The 12,995-nt window shown below is 48.1% G+C and overlaps 1 protein-coding gene across 1 annotated transcript in view; it reads right to left on the reverse strand.

Annotated features, from left to right (window-relative positions):
• Positions 1 to 2,122: 2,122 nt before the first annotated feature.
• The window catches only part of ankfn1a (ankyrin repeat and fibronectin type III domain containing 1a), an 87,936-nt gene continuing 77,063 nt past the window's right edge, over positions 2,123 to 12,995 (reverse strand). The window contains exons 15-17 of the mRNA XM_080209164.1: positions 10,443 to 10,609; positions 7,337 to 7,550; positions 2,123 to 2,960 (exon numbers count right to left, since the gene is read on the reverse strand). Of these exons, the coding sequence (XP_080065290.1) occupies positions 2,230 to 2,960; positions 7,337 to 7,550; positions 10,443 to 10,609 (1,112 nt within the window). The 3' untranslated portion in view covers positions 2,123 to 2,229. The remainder of the gene's footprint in view (positions 2,961 to 7,336; positions 7,551 to 10,442; positions 10,610 to 12,995) is intronic.

A 12,995-nucleotide genomic window follows, 5' to 3' on the forward strand; every position in this document is an offset into this window, starting at 1 on the left:
GAGTTGAGGAGGAACTTCTCTCAGAGGGTGGTGAATCTCTGAAATTCTCTGCCCATTGAAGCGGTGGAGGCTACCTCGTTGAACATGTTTAAGTCAAAGGTAGATAGATTTCTGATTAATAAGGAATTAAGGGTTATGGGGAGCAGGCGGGTTAAGTGGAACTGATCCACTTTCAGATCAGCCATGATCCTATTGAATGGCAGGGCAGGCTCAAGGGTCTAGATGGCCTACTCCTGCTCCTGTTTCTTATGTTCTTATCCCAGGCCAGGCTGGCTAAGAGGAAGAGCAGGCTGGGAGAGGTCGAACTCTTTGGGCCTTGAAGTCTGGAGTGCATCTGCTTCAATGCAAGGTGTATAACGGGTAAGACAGATGAACTTAGAGCCTTGATTTATGCGCGGAACTTGGATGTGGTTGTGGTAACGGAGACTTGGTTAAAAGAGAGACAGGACCGGCAGTTAAATATTCTGGGATATAAATATTTTGGATGAGATAGAGGGGAAGGTAAAAGAGGTGGGGGAATTACAATACTAGTTGGGGAACATATTATAGCTGTACAGAGGAAGCACACCTTGCAGGAATCGTGTAATGAGACACTGTGGGTAGAGCTCAAACAGGAAGGGGGCAGTCACTATTTTGGGGGTGTGCTAAGGCCTCCCAGCAGCCCAGGGGATGTTGAGGAACGCACCTGCGCAAAGATATTTTGGCCTTGGAGGGAGTGCAGAGGAGATTTACTAGGCTGATACCGGAGTTGAGGGGGTTGAGCTACGAGGAGAGGCTGAATAAACTAGGCTTGTACTCGTTAGAGTTTAGAAGAATGAGGGGAGATCTCATTGAGACGTATAAGATGATGAATGGGATGGATAGGATAGAGGTGGAGAGACTCTTCCCGCTCAGAAAGGACAGTAGGACTAGGGGGCACAGCCTCAAGATAAAGGGGGGGCGGTTTAGAATGGAGTTGAGGAGGAACTTCTTCACTCAAAGGGTGGTGAATCTCTGGAATTCTCTGCCCGTTGAAGTGGTGGAGGCTGCCTCGCTAAATATATTTAAGACGCGGGTTGATGGGTTTTTGATAAGAGAGGGGATTAAGGGTTATGGAGAGAGGGCGGGAAAGTGGAACTGAGCCACGACAGATCAGCCATGATCTTATTGAATGGTGGGGCAGGCTCGAAGAGCTAGATGGCCTACTCCTGCTCCTATTTCTTATGTTCTTATATATAAGCAGATTCTGGACAGATGTAGAAATAATAAGGTTGTTGTACTGGGAGACTTTAATTTTCCTCATACTGACTGGAAATCCCTTAGGGCTAAGGGTTTGATGGTGAGGAATTAAGTGTGTCCAGGGATGTTTTTTGGAACAAAATGTATTTATGCTCAGGCATATTTCTGGTGAAGTAAAGGCAAGTTGCTGATTGGAATATTCCTCCTTCATCCAGTTTACCCATACAGACATTGAAACAAATGGCAATTTCATAAACTCCAGGGTGATTCTGCCTCAAAGACAGACCCTTAAATAAAAATATAGCCTGAAAGACTTGTTGGAGATATGTTGTGGACACGAAAGAGCAGAGTAAGCGACCGAATGAGAAAGCTGGAGACAGTGTTGATGAAACAGCCAGTGCTGAGCAGACGTGACCAGAACACCAATTTTTATTCACCTCAGAAAAGATGTTCCTTGATTCAGGCAGGCAGACAGTAAGGCTCCATTTTCTGATGGATAGGCAGTGATCGGCAAGGCATGCAGTTCACACAAATAAGCAGCATTTGCAGGACACAAACTCTACAATCGCCCCAGCTGTCATTTAAACTATCATCAACATGTTGACCCGCGGCCTAGACTGTTATTTGAGCAGTTACTTATTTCACTCTCAATCATGATACCTCCCCTGTGACAGCAGCAACTCCTCCCCCCCGCCCAAATCCTGAAGGTGCTGATTCTCACTGGAATGTGAGGCCTTGGGCCTGGTGACTTTGGAAGAGTCACAGTGAGGGCTGATCCTGTTCTTATCCAATGTCCCCACACAAGCTATCAGGAACTGGGCACACTGCCTGCCTGACTCTCCCTCCACCCACTCACCCCCCTCTGCCATCCCTTCCCGACTATCACCAAGCCAATGCCCTGAGACCAATTCTAGAATTTCCCACAATGAGATCAGCTGATCCAACACAATCCAGGAAAGAATATTGGACATATTGCTGTCAGTAGTACATTGGGGAAATTGTAGGAACTCTCTATAAAACGCTGCTGTCAGAAGTGTGAATGTCACACAGCTCATCACAGTCAGTCTCTAGAGTGATGCCTCTGGGGGACCCAGCGCCAGCGGGTGAGGGCAGTGGGTTACAGATACTCAGGGACCAGGAAGCAGCTTCTTCCTGGGAGCTGCTCTTGTGGCACAGATCCAGAATGATTTTTCCAACAGCTGCTGTCGGATCCCCAGCTCTGGGGATCTCGGTGAGGCTCAGCTCACTGGAGACACATGGTATCAGCCCTCTGTCCCGCCCGTGTGTGTAAACCCCCTCGGAGAGGCTCAAAGATTGGGTTTCTTGCTGAAAACAAAGGCTTCTGTTCTGGTGGAAGTGGCGATATTTCTGATACCTGTGTGTTTTGGACTGGGACGATCCTTTCTTACTCAGAAAATGGCTGTTGTTTGGATCATTTGCTTGCCCCGGGACATTCTTGCTCATCGATCCCACCTTTAGGTTCCGGCAGCTCTGTGTCACTGACTCACTCGCTCCTTGAAAGCTGGTTGACTGCTCACGCTCCTTCATCCGCAGTTCATGCACTTGGAGAACATCTGGAGCACTGCCACTCAAACAGTATCCAATCTGCTGCCTAAACTCGGGGCCTGGATAATACAGGAGATCCTGGTCCCTGGGGCTCAGTGCCTCACTGGAATCATAGTCGCTGTCAGTAGGGAGAAAGACTTCAGAGCAGCAGTCATCATCAGAACAACACTGGGAGTCTACAAGAGAAATGGAAAAACTCAAAGCAAACTCATCAGAGCACTATCCAATTACCACCCACTGAATTAACACCCACTGGATTAACACCCACTGGACTGCACTCACTGGATTAACACCCACCGGACTAACACTCACCGGATTAACACTCACTGGATTAACACTCACTGGATTACTACCCACTGGATTAACACCTACTGGATTAACACCCACTGGATTAACTCCCACTGGATTACACCCACTGGACTGCACTCACTGGATTAACACCTACTGGATTACCACCCATTGATTAAAATCTGTTAGGAAAAAACACTGGCCTGGAAATAGAGAAAGTGGTGTTGATGTGTCGAGTCAGAGTGGCAATTTTACTGATGCAGATCCTTATTTAAAATTGGAGTTGATTTAAACATTTTAAATGTTGATGTTGAGGTTGAAAGTGATTCTGGTTAAAAACAGAAAATGCTGGAAGTCAGAGGGTTTGGCAGCAGCGAACAGAATTAAGGTTTTGAGTCCAATATGACTTCCTTACAGCTGAAGAGGGATAGAAATGGGATGGGTTAGAGAGAGCTGGATTAGAGAGGGTTGAGAGTCATAGAGGTTTACAGCATGGAAACAGGCCCTTCGGCCCAACTTGTCCATGCCACCCTTTTGTTTTAAATCCCTAAACTAATCCCAGTTGCCTGCATTTGGCCCATATCCCTCTATACCCATCAAACCCATGTAACTAAATGCTTTTTAAAAGTACCTGCCTCTACTGCTACCTCTGGCAGCTTGTTCCAGACACTCCCCACCCTCTGTGTGAAACAATTGTCCCTCTGGACATTTTGTATCTCTCCCCTTTCACCTTAAACCTATGCCCTCTAGTTTTAGACTCTCTTACCTTTGGGAAAAGATATTGACTATCTAGCTGTTCTATACCCCTCATTATTTTATAGACCTCTATAAGATCATCCCTCAACCTGTTATGCTCCAGAGAAAAAAGTTTCAATTTATCCAGCCCCTCCTTATAACTCAAACCATCAAGTCCCAGTAGCATTCTAGTAAATATTTTTTTCACTCTTTCTTTTTAGGTCTATAGATTGGTAGATGTTGATGTGATCAGCGCAACTCGTGGGCCGAAGAGCCTGTTTGTGCTGTTGTGTTCTATGTTCTATGTTCTAGTTTAATATTATCCTTTCTAAAATAGGTGACCGGAATTGTACACAGTATTCCAAGTGTGACCGTACCAATGTCTTGAGAGCAAGGTGCTGAGTTAAAATAGTAGCGACTGGAAGGTTGGGGTCATGTTTGGGAACAGAGCAATGATGTTCCACAAAACTGCCACTCAGCCTGCCTTCAGTGTCCCCAGCGCAGAGGAAACTGCATTGGAAGCAGTGAATACAACAAACCACAATGAAGGAGGTTCAAGTGAAACTGCTTCACTTGAAAGGAATGTTTGGGTCCTTGGGCATTGAGGGGAGGGGAGGTAAATGGACAGGTGCTGCATCTTCAGTGATTGCATGGGAAGGTGCGTGAGAAGATGAAGGGTTCAGGGCAACGGAGGAGCAGGCGAGTCAAGGAGGGAGTGGTCCCTGTGGAATCCAGCCCAGGGTGGGGGCTGCGGGGTGGGGGGGGGTGGTGGTGGTGGTGGTGGAGAATGGTGCCATTGTGCTGGAGTTGGCAGAATGGCAGAGGATGATCCTTTGAATGCAGAGGCTGGTGAGGTGGAAAATGAGTACAAGAGAACCCAGTCCTGGCTCTGCCTTCCTTTGTTTCAGACTTTTAGACTCAACATTGAGTTTAGCAATTTTAACTTGTGAATTCTGCTCCCTATCTTGCCTCCTTTTTGATTTTTGTTTTCTTTATTTGCCCCAATGCAATGATGCCCTTCCTCCCTCCCTCCTCTCTCCCCCTGCCCCCTCCTCCCTTCCCTCTCTCCCCCTGCCCCCCTCCCCTCTGACCCCCGTTCTCCCCTCCTTCCCTCTCCCCCCGTCCCCCTCCCCTCTGCTCCCTGCCCCCCTCCCCTGTGCCTCCTTCCCTCTCCCCCCGTCCCCTCCCTCTCTCCCCCTGCCCCTCCCCCCTTCCCTCTCCCCCATGCCCCCCCTCCCACTTGCCCCTGTTCTCCCCCCTGCCCCCCCTCCCCTCTGCCCTCTCTCCCCCACTCCCTCCCATCACAGGGCCATCTATCACTTGTTCTTGCATTTTGATTTCACTGACCTTGTTCTGTTATTAACACATTCGGATATTTGACCTTTATGCCTCTATTAACACTTCCTATAGTTCTTTAACATGGCCATTCACATACCCTTTGCCTCGTGCCCAAAATATCTTTGTTCCATTTCTCCTCTCTCCCACCTATCACTGACCTTTTGTTCTTCATCATTCTCCACACTTCCCCTCCAACAATATATCCCATCACATCTCCATCCTCTGCTCTTCAGAAGAAAACTCATATGGACTCGAAACATTAGCTCTGTTTCTCTCTCCACAGATGCTGCCAGACCTGCTGAATATGTCCAGCATTTTTTGTTTTAATTTCAGATGTAAAGTTTTAAAGTTTATTTATTATTGTCACAAGTAGGCTTACATTAACACTGCAATGAAGTTACTGTGAAAATCCCTTACTTGCCACACTCTGGTACTTATTGGGATACACTGTGGGAGAATTTAGCACAGCTGATGCACCTTAACCAGCACGTCTTTTAGACTGTGGGAGGAAACCAGAGCACTTGGAGGAAACCCATGGAGACACGGGGAGAACATGCACAGATAGTGAACCAAGCTGGGAATTGAACCTGGGTCCCTGGTGTTGTGAGGCAGCTGTGCTAACTACTGTGCCACCCCGCAGTATCGACTGAGAGGCAAAACATTGATTTTCTAATGGAGCCTGCAGGATTTGGGAAATGAAACCCCATGCTTTTTGGCAGTACTAACCACTGTGCCCTTCTAGGTTCCAGCGTCTGCAGGATTTTGCATTGATTGTGGGGTTTATACCCTGGATATTGGTGTTAAATTAGTTCAGCCGAGGCTGTTTTTTTAATTCATTCATGGGATGTGGGTGCCACTGGCACTTGGGCACTTGTTGCCTATCCCTGAGGGCAGTTCATTCCTGAGGCCCTGGAGTCACATGTAGACCAGACCGGGTAAGGGCGGCAGATTTCCTTCCCTAAAGGACATTAGTGAACCAGGTGGGTTTTTCTAACAATGTCATCAGTAGATTCTTAATTCCAGATTTTTATTGAATTCAAATTTCACCATCTGCTGTGATGGGATTCAAACCCGGTGCCCCACAGCATTACTCTGGGTCTCTGGATTACTAGGCTAGTAACGACATGATTACACCACTGCTTCCTATTGGAGTGGGTGTTTTCCGCCTGGCTCATTATGGGAAGGACGGTCGATACAAACATGGGAGATAAAAGAAGGATTCACTAGAATCTCTTAAATTTACAAAGGAAATTTTGTAAAATATATTGTAGAATAAAGAAGGCTGTTGGATATCAGATGGAGCATTTCAAGACTCTGAAGACTGTTGAGAGGGTGAAGAGTGAGAGGTTGTCCTCAGTGTTTGCTGAATCAATGATGAGGCACAGTGCCAAGCTTCACCGCAGGCAGAGTGTGGGGCAGGTTACACAGCGGGTATTAGAACTGGTAATAGTTTGAGACGACTCAAATGGAGGGGATGCAGGGGAGATTCACCAGGATGCTGCCTGGGATGGAGCGTTTCAGTTATGAAGAGAGGTTGGATAGGCTTGGGTTGTTTTAGTTGGCGCAGAGAAGACTGAGGGGCGACCTGATCAAGGTGTATGAGATTATGAGGGACACGGACAGAGTAGATAAGGAGTAGCTGCTCCCTTTAGTTGAAGGGTCAGTCATGAGGGGACATAGGTTTAAGGTGAGGGGCAGGAGGTTCAAGGGGGATGTGAGGAAAAACTTTTTTACCCAGAGGGTGATGGTCTGGAATGCACATCCTTGGGAGGGTGGTGGGGATGGGATGCCTCACATCCTTTAAAAAGTACCTGGATGAGTACTTGGCACATCATAACATTCAGGGCTATGGGCCGAGAGCTGGCAGGTGGGATTAGCTGGGAGTTCAGGTGTTTCCAATGTGTCGGTGTGGACTCGATGGGCCGAAGAGCCTCTTCTGCACTGTATGATTGATGATTCTGTAATTAGGGAGAGTATACTACAGATTGAAAATGAAAATATTAAAGGGGTTGGAGAAGGCCATGGAAAAGGGGTTAGAGTGGAATGCTGGAGTCAAAGAGTTTGCCCTGGGGAAGGTGTAAGGAGGTGAATGGCCTTCACTGTGCTGGAGTTACTCTAAGTCAGTGAGTTAGCAATCCAAACTCTCCTGCCTCAAGATGGACAGTCAGTGAATGATTTCAATTTTCCTCACCACAGACGGCACTTCCCCGAGGATTCTCTGGCGAGGGGAATGGGGAAAGCAGAAAGTCCACGTGGGAGGAAGTGGAATTGTTCTTTCCCTGCGGAGGTTCCACAGAGGAACTGATTAACCAGAAGATCGGGAGGCCCCCTGAGGACTGTTTGTTACGGGCATATTGCAATGCATCCATAATCCACCGTGTCCTTCTCCAGATCACATCCAGTTGCTGCAGGAGAAATAACAGGAAAAGTCATAGATACCTGCATATTGCCCGTACCACACACACTCGCCCGTACCGCACACACTCACCCGTACTGCACACTCGACCGTACCGCAAACTCGACCGTACCGCACACACTCACCCGTACCGCACACTCGCCCGTACCGCACACTCACCCGTACCGCACACTCGCCCGTACCGCACACTCGACCGTACCGCACACACTAGCCCGTACCGCACACTCGCCCGTACCGCACACTCGCCCGTACCGCACACTCGCCTTACCGCACACTCGCCCGTACCGCACACTCGCCCGTACCACACACTCACCCGTACCGCACACTCGCCCGTACCGCACACTCGCCCGTACCACACACTCACCCGTACCGCACACTCGCCCGTACCGCACACTCGCCCGTACCGCACACACTCACCCGTACCGCACACTCACCCGTACCGCACACTCACCCGTGCCACACACACTCGCCCGTACCGCACACTCGCCCGTACCGCACACACTCGCCCGTACCGCACACACTCGCCCGTACCACACACTCGCCCGTACCGCACACACTCGCCCGTACCGCACACACTCGCCCGTACCGCACACACTCGCCCGTACCACACACTCGCCTTACCGCACACTCGCCCGTACCGCACACTCGCCCGTACCACACACTCGCCCGTACCGCACACACTCACCCGTACCACACACACTCGCCCGTACCGCACACTCACCCGTACCGCACACTCGCCCGTACCGCACACTCACCCGTACCGCACACTCGCCCGTACCGCACACTCACCCGTACCGCACACTCGCCCGTACCGCACACTCACCCGTACCGCACACTCGCCCGTACCGCACACTCGCCCGTACCGCACACACTCGCCCGTACCACACACTCGCCCGTACCGCACACACTCGCCCGTACCGCACACTCGCCCGTACCGCGCACACTCGCCCGTACCGCACACACTCGCCCGTACCGCACACTCGCCCGTACCGCACACTCGCCCATATCACATGCTCATGTGTACCACACATTCACCTGTACTGCACGCTTACCTGTACTAGACACTCACCCGTACCACACACTTACCTGTACTGCACACTCGCCTGTACCGCACACTTGCCTGTACTGCACACTCACTTGTACTGCATACTCGCCTGTACTGCACACTTGCCCGTACCACATACTCACCTGTACCGCACTCACCTGTACTGCACACTTAGCTGTATCACACTTACTTATACTGCACACTTGACTGCACCACACAGTCATCTCTACTGCATGCTTACCTGTACCACACATGCCTGTACCGCACTCACGTGTACTACAAACTCACATGAACCGCACATTCGTCTGCACCGCACACTTGCCTGCGCTGCACACTTGCCTGCACCACACACTTCCCTGTACTGCATTCTTGCTTGTACCACACGCTTGCCTGTACCACACACTCACCTGTAGTGCACACTTATCTGTATCACACATTCACCTATACTGCACACTCAACTGCACCGCACAGTCACCTCTACTGCATGCTTACCTGTACCACACACTCGCCTGTACCACACACTCACCTCTATCACACTCGCCTGTACTGCACTCACGTGTATTACAAACTCACATGAATCGCACATTCACCTGTACCGCACATTTGCCTGTATCGCACATCGCCTGTACTGCACACTTGCCTGCACCGCACACACGCCTGCACTGTACACTCGTTTGTACCACACACTCAATTGTAGCGCACACTCACCTGTACTGCAAACTCACCTGTACCGCACACTCACCTGTACCGCACACTCACCTGTATTGCAAATTCACCTGTATCGCACACTCACCTGTACTGCACTCACCTGCAATGCACACTCACCAGTACTGCACACTCGCCTGTACCACACACCCACCTGTACTGCAAACTTGTCTGTACTGCAAACTCATCAGGGGTTTATATAAAGAATAACAGATACCTGGGAGTGAATTACAGACTGGACTCTAAGCGAGGGGTTCGGGGTGGTTTGTATATAGAATAACGGATCCCAAAATGTAAGTTACAGACTGGAATCTAATCCAGGTGTTCAGGGTAGTTAATATATAGAATAATAGATACCTGGGAGTGAGTAACAGACTGGAATCTAATTGAGAGGTTCAGTGTGGTTTGTACATAGAATAACAGATACCCGGGAATGAGTTAGAGAAAGGAGTCTAATCAAGGGGTTCGGGGTGGTTTATATATAGAATAACAGATACCTGGGAGTGAGTTACAGACTGGAATCTAATCGAGGCGTTCGGGGTGGTTTAAATATAGAATAACAGATACCCGGGAGTGAGTTACAGACTGGAATCTAATCGAGGGGTTCGAGGTGGTTTATATATAGAATAACAGATACCCGGGAGTGAGTTACAGGCTGGAATCTAATCGAGGGGTTCGGGGTGGTTTATATATATATAGAATAACAGATACCAGGAAGTGAGTTACAGACTGGAATCTAATCGAGGGGTTCGGGGTGGTTTATATATAGAATAACAGATACCCGGGAGTGAGTTACAGACTGGAATCTAATCGAGGGGTTCGGGGTGGTTTATATATAGAATAACAGATACCCGGGAGTGAGTTACAAGCTGGAATCTAATCGAGGGGTTCGGGTTGGTTTATATATAGAATAACAGATACCCGGGAGTGAGTTACAGACTGGAATCCAATCAAGGGGTCGGGGTGGTTTATATATAGAATAACAGATACCCGGGAGTGAGTTACAGACTGGAATCTAATCGAGGGGTTCGGGGTGGTTTATATATGGAATAAAAGATACCCGGGAGTGAGTTACAGACTGGAATCTAATCGAGGAGTTTATGAATGGAATATGAAGTGCTGTGGTCCTACCTGCACTGACTCTGACACCATCTTTTGTCTCTGTTTTGCAGAGAGAAGCTCTTCATCTGAAATAGCCTCTCGCATGACTTGCTGGGAAATGAGTGAGTCTATCTCCAGTAGTGTGGACACAAGGCAGTATCGACTCATGAATCTTTCCCTGTAGCAGCAGAAGTGCACTGTGGGAGCAGAGAACAGGAGCAATGTGTCAGAATGTGATACTGAACTAACTGTTCGATGTTCCACAGTGACATTTCTCACAATTCCTCAGCAAGACGTCCAAACACCCCATTAATCAACATCTAGTTCAAGGTCACATTTCATCAGCACATGTCTTCACAGAACTGTCATTATAGAAACTAGAAGCAGGCAGAGGCCATTCAGCCCTTCGAGCCGGCCCTGCCCTTCATCTTGATCATGGCTGATCATTGAATTCAATATCTTGATCCCTCTTCCCCTCATATTCCTCGAATCCTTTAGCCCCAAGAGCAAAATCTAATTTCTTCTTGAAATTTGACAATCTTTTGGCCTCAACTACTTTCTGTGGGAGTGAATTCCACACATTCACTACCCTCTGGAGGAAGAAATTTCTTCTCACCTCAGTTCTAAAAGGTTTATCCCATGTAGTTCTGGACTCCCCCACCATTGGGAACATTCTTTCCGAATCTACCTTGTCTAACCCTGTTAGAATTTTATAAGTTTCTATGAGATCCCCTCTCACTCTTCTAAACTCCAGTGAATATAATCCTAATCGACTCAGTCTCTCCTCATATGACAGACCTGCCATCCCCAGGAATCAGCCTGGTAAACCTTCACTGTGCTCCCTCTATAGCAAGGACATCCTTCCTCAGATAAGGAGACCAAAACTGCACACAATACCCCAGGTGTGGCCTCACCAACGCCCTGTACAATTGCAGCAAAACATCCCTATCCCTATACTCAAATCCTCTCGCTATGAAGGCCAACATACCATTTCCCTACTTTACTGCCTGCTGTACCTGTGCGCTTACTTTCAGTGACATGAAGGTCTTGTTGAGTATCCACCTCTCTCAATTTACACCCATTCAAATAATAATCTGTCTTCCTATTATTGTTACCAAAATAAGGTTCACATTGAATTGATTCTTCCTGTTTCCAATTCTCCCATTCTGCAATTTGACCTCAAGATAAACAACAACAGCAGAATGAAAATGAGAAATTTGCACTCGCCATTCCTGTGTCTTACGCTCGCACTCCGGTATCTTACGCTCGCACTCTGGTATCTTACGCTCGCACTCTGGTATCTTATGCTCGCACTCCAGATTCGTGCTCCAGATTTGTGCTCCAGGTTCGCACTCCAGATTTAAATTCCAGATTTATTTTCCAAATTAATTCATTAAATTTAAATTCCATGAGCTGCTGTGGTGGGATTTGAACCTGTGCCTCCCGCAGCATCAGTCTGCACCTCTCCATCACTCATTCAGTGACATTTACCACTACTGTGTTTGATTTGATTTGATTTATTATTGTCACATGTATTTACAGAGTTTGTCACACGTATTTAGTGTTTCTTGCACACTACACAGACAAAGCATACCATTCATGGAGAAGGAAAGGAGAGAGTGCAGAATGTAGTGTTACAGTCACAGCTAGGATGTAGAGAAAGATCAATTTAATGCATTGTTAGAGAGTTTAAAAAAGTTAGAATTAAATTTAGAAGCAAGAGCGGGAGTAAAAGATGGAATTAGAGGCCATGTTGGGCACAGCTTGCAAGAAGTCACCTTTCTCTGGCATCATCTTGAGATAGTAGTTAAATAGTGAAGCTGTATGACGGAATTGCTCGTATTAGATACAGTCACTCAGAGACAGCGTGCAACTTTCATTGTCAGCTACAGTCAGACCACGAGGCTCAAAGAGAGTTCCACCAGTTAGTAAAACGTGGGGGACTCAGTCAAATCGACTGTGTTGGCTACAGTCATATGAAACAATAGCTGTGGAAGTACCTGTATTAGGAACAGTCAAATTGACATTACAATAAAAGTGCCTGCACTAGGTAAAATCATACTGAACAACTGCAATGTTAGTATTGGCGCTTGGTACGGTCAGACTGACAGGGCGCAGTGTGGTGCCTGTCCTCAGTATATCATTCTGATCGGGTGCAGCGTGAATGCCTGTTCTTGGTACAGTCAGACTGAGAGGGTGCAATGTTAGTGCCTATTCCCGGTACAATCAGACTGATAGGGTGCATTGTGAATGCCTATTCCCGGTACAGTCAGACTGACAGGGTGCAGTGTGACTGCCTGTTCTTGGTAGTCAGAATGACAAGGTGCAATGTGAGTATCTGTTCTCAATACTGTCAGACTGACAGGGTGCAGTGTGAGTGTCTGTTCTCAGTACAGTCAGACTGACAGGGTGCAGTGTGAGTGTCTGTTCAATACAGTCAGACTGAGAGGGTGCAATGTCAGTGCCTGTTCCTGGTCCAATCAGACTGACAGTGTGCAGTGTGAATTCCTATTCTCAGTACAGTCAGATTGACAGGGTACAGCATGAATGCCTGATCTCAGTACAGTCAGACTGACAGGGTGT

The sequence above is a fragment of the Carcharhinus amblyrhynchos genome, chromosome 21 (genome assembly GCF_965287045.1).
Source record: "Carcharhinus amblyrhynchos chromosome 21, sCarAmb.v2.hapA, whole genome shotgun sequence".
Classification (NCBI taxonomy): Eukaryota; Metazoa; Chordata; class Chondrichthyes; order Carcharhiniformes; family Carcharhinidae; genus Carcharhinus; species Carcharhinus amblyrhynchos.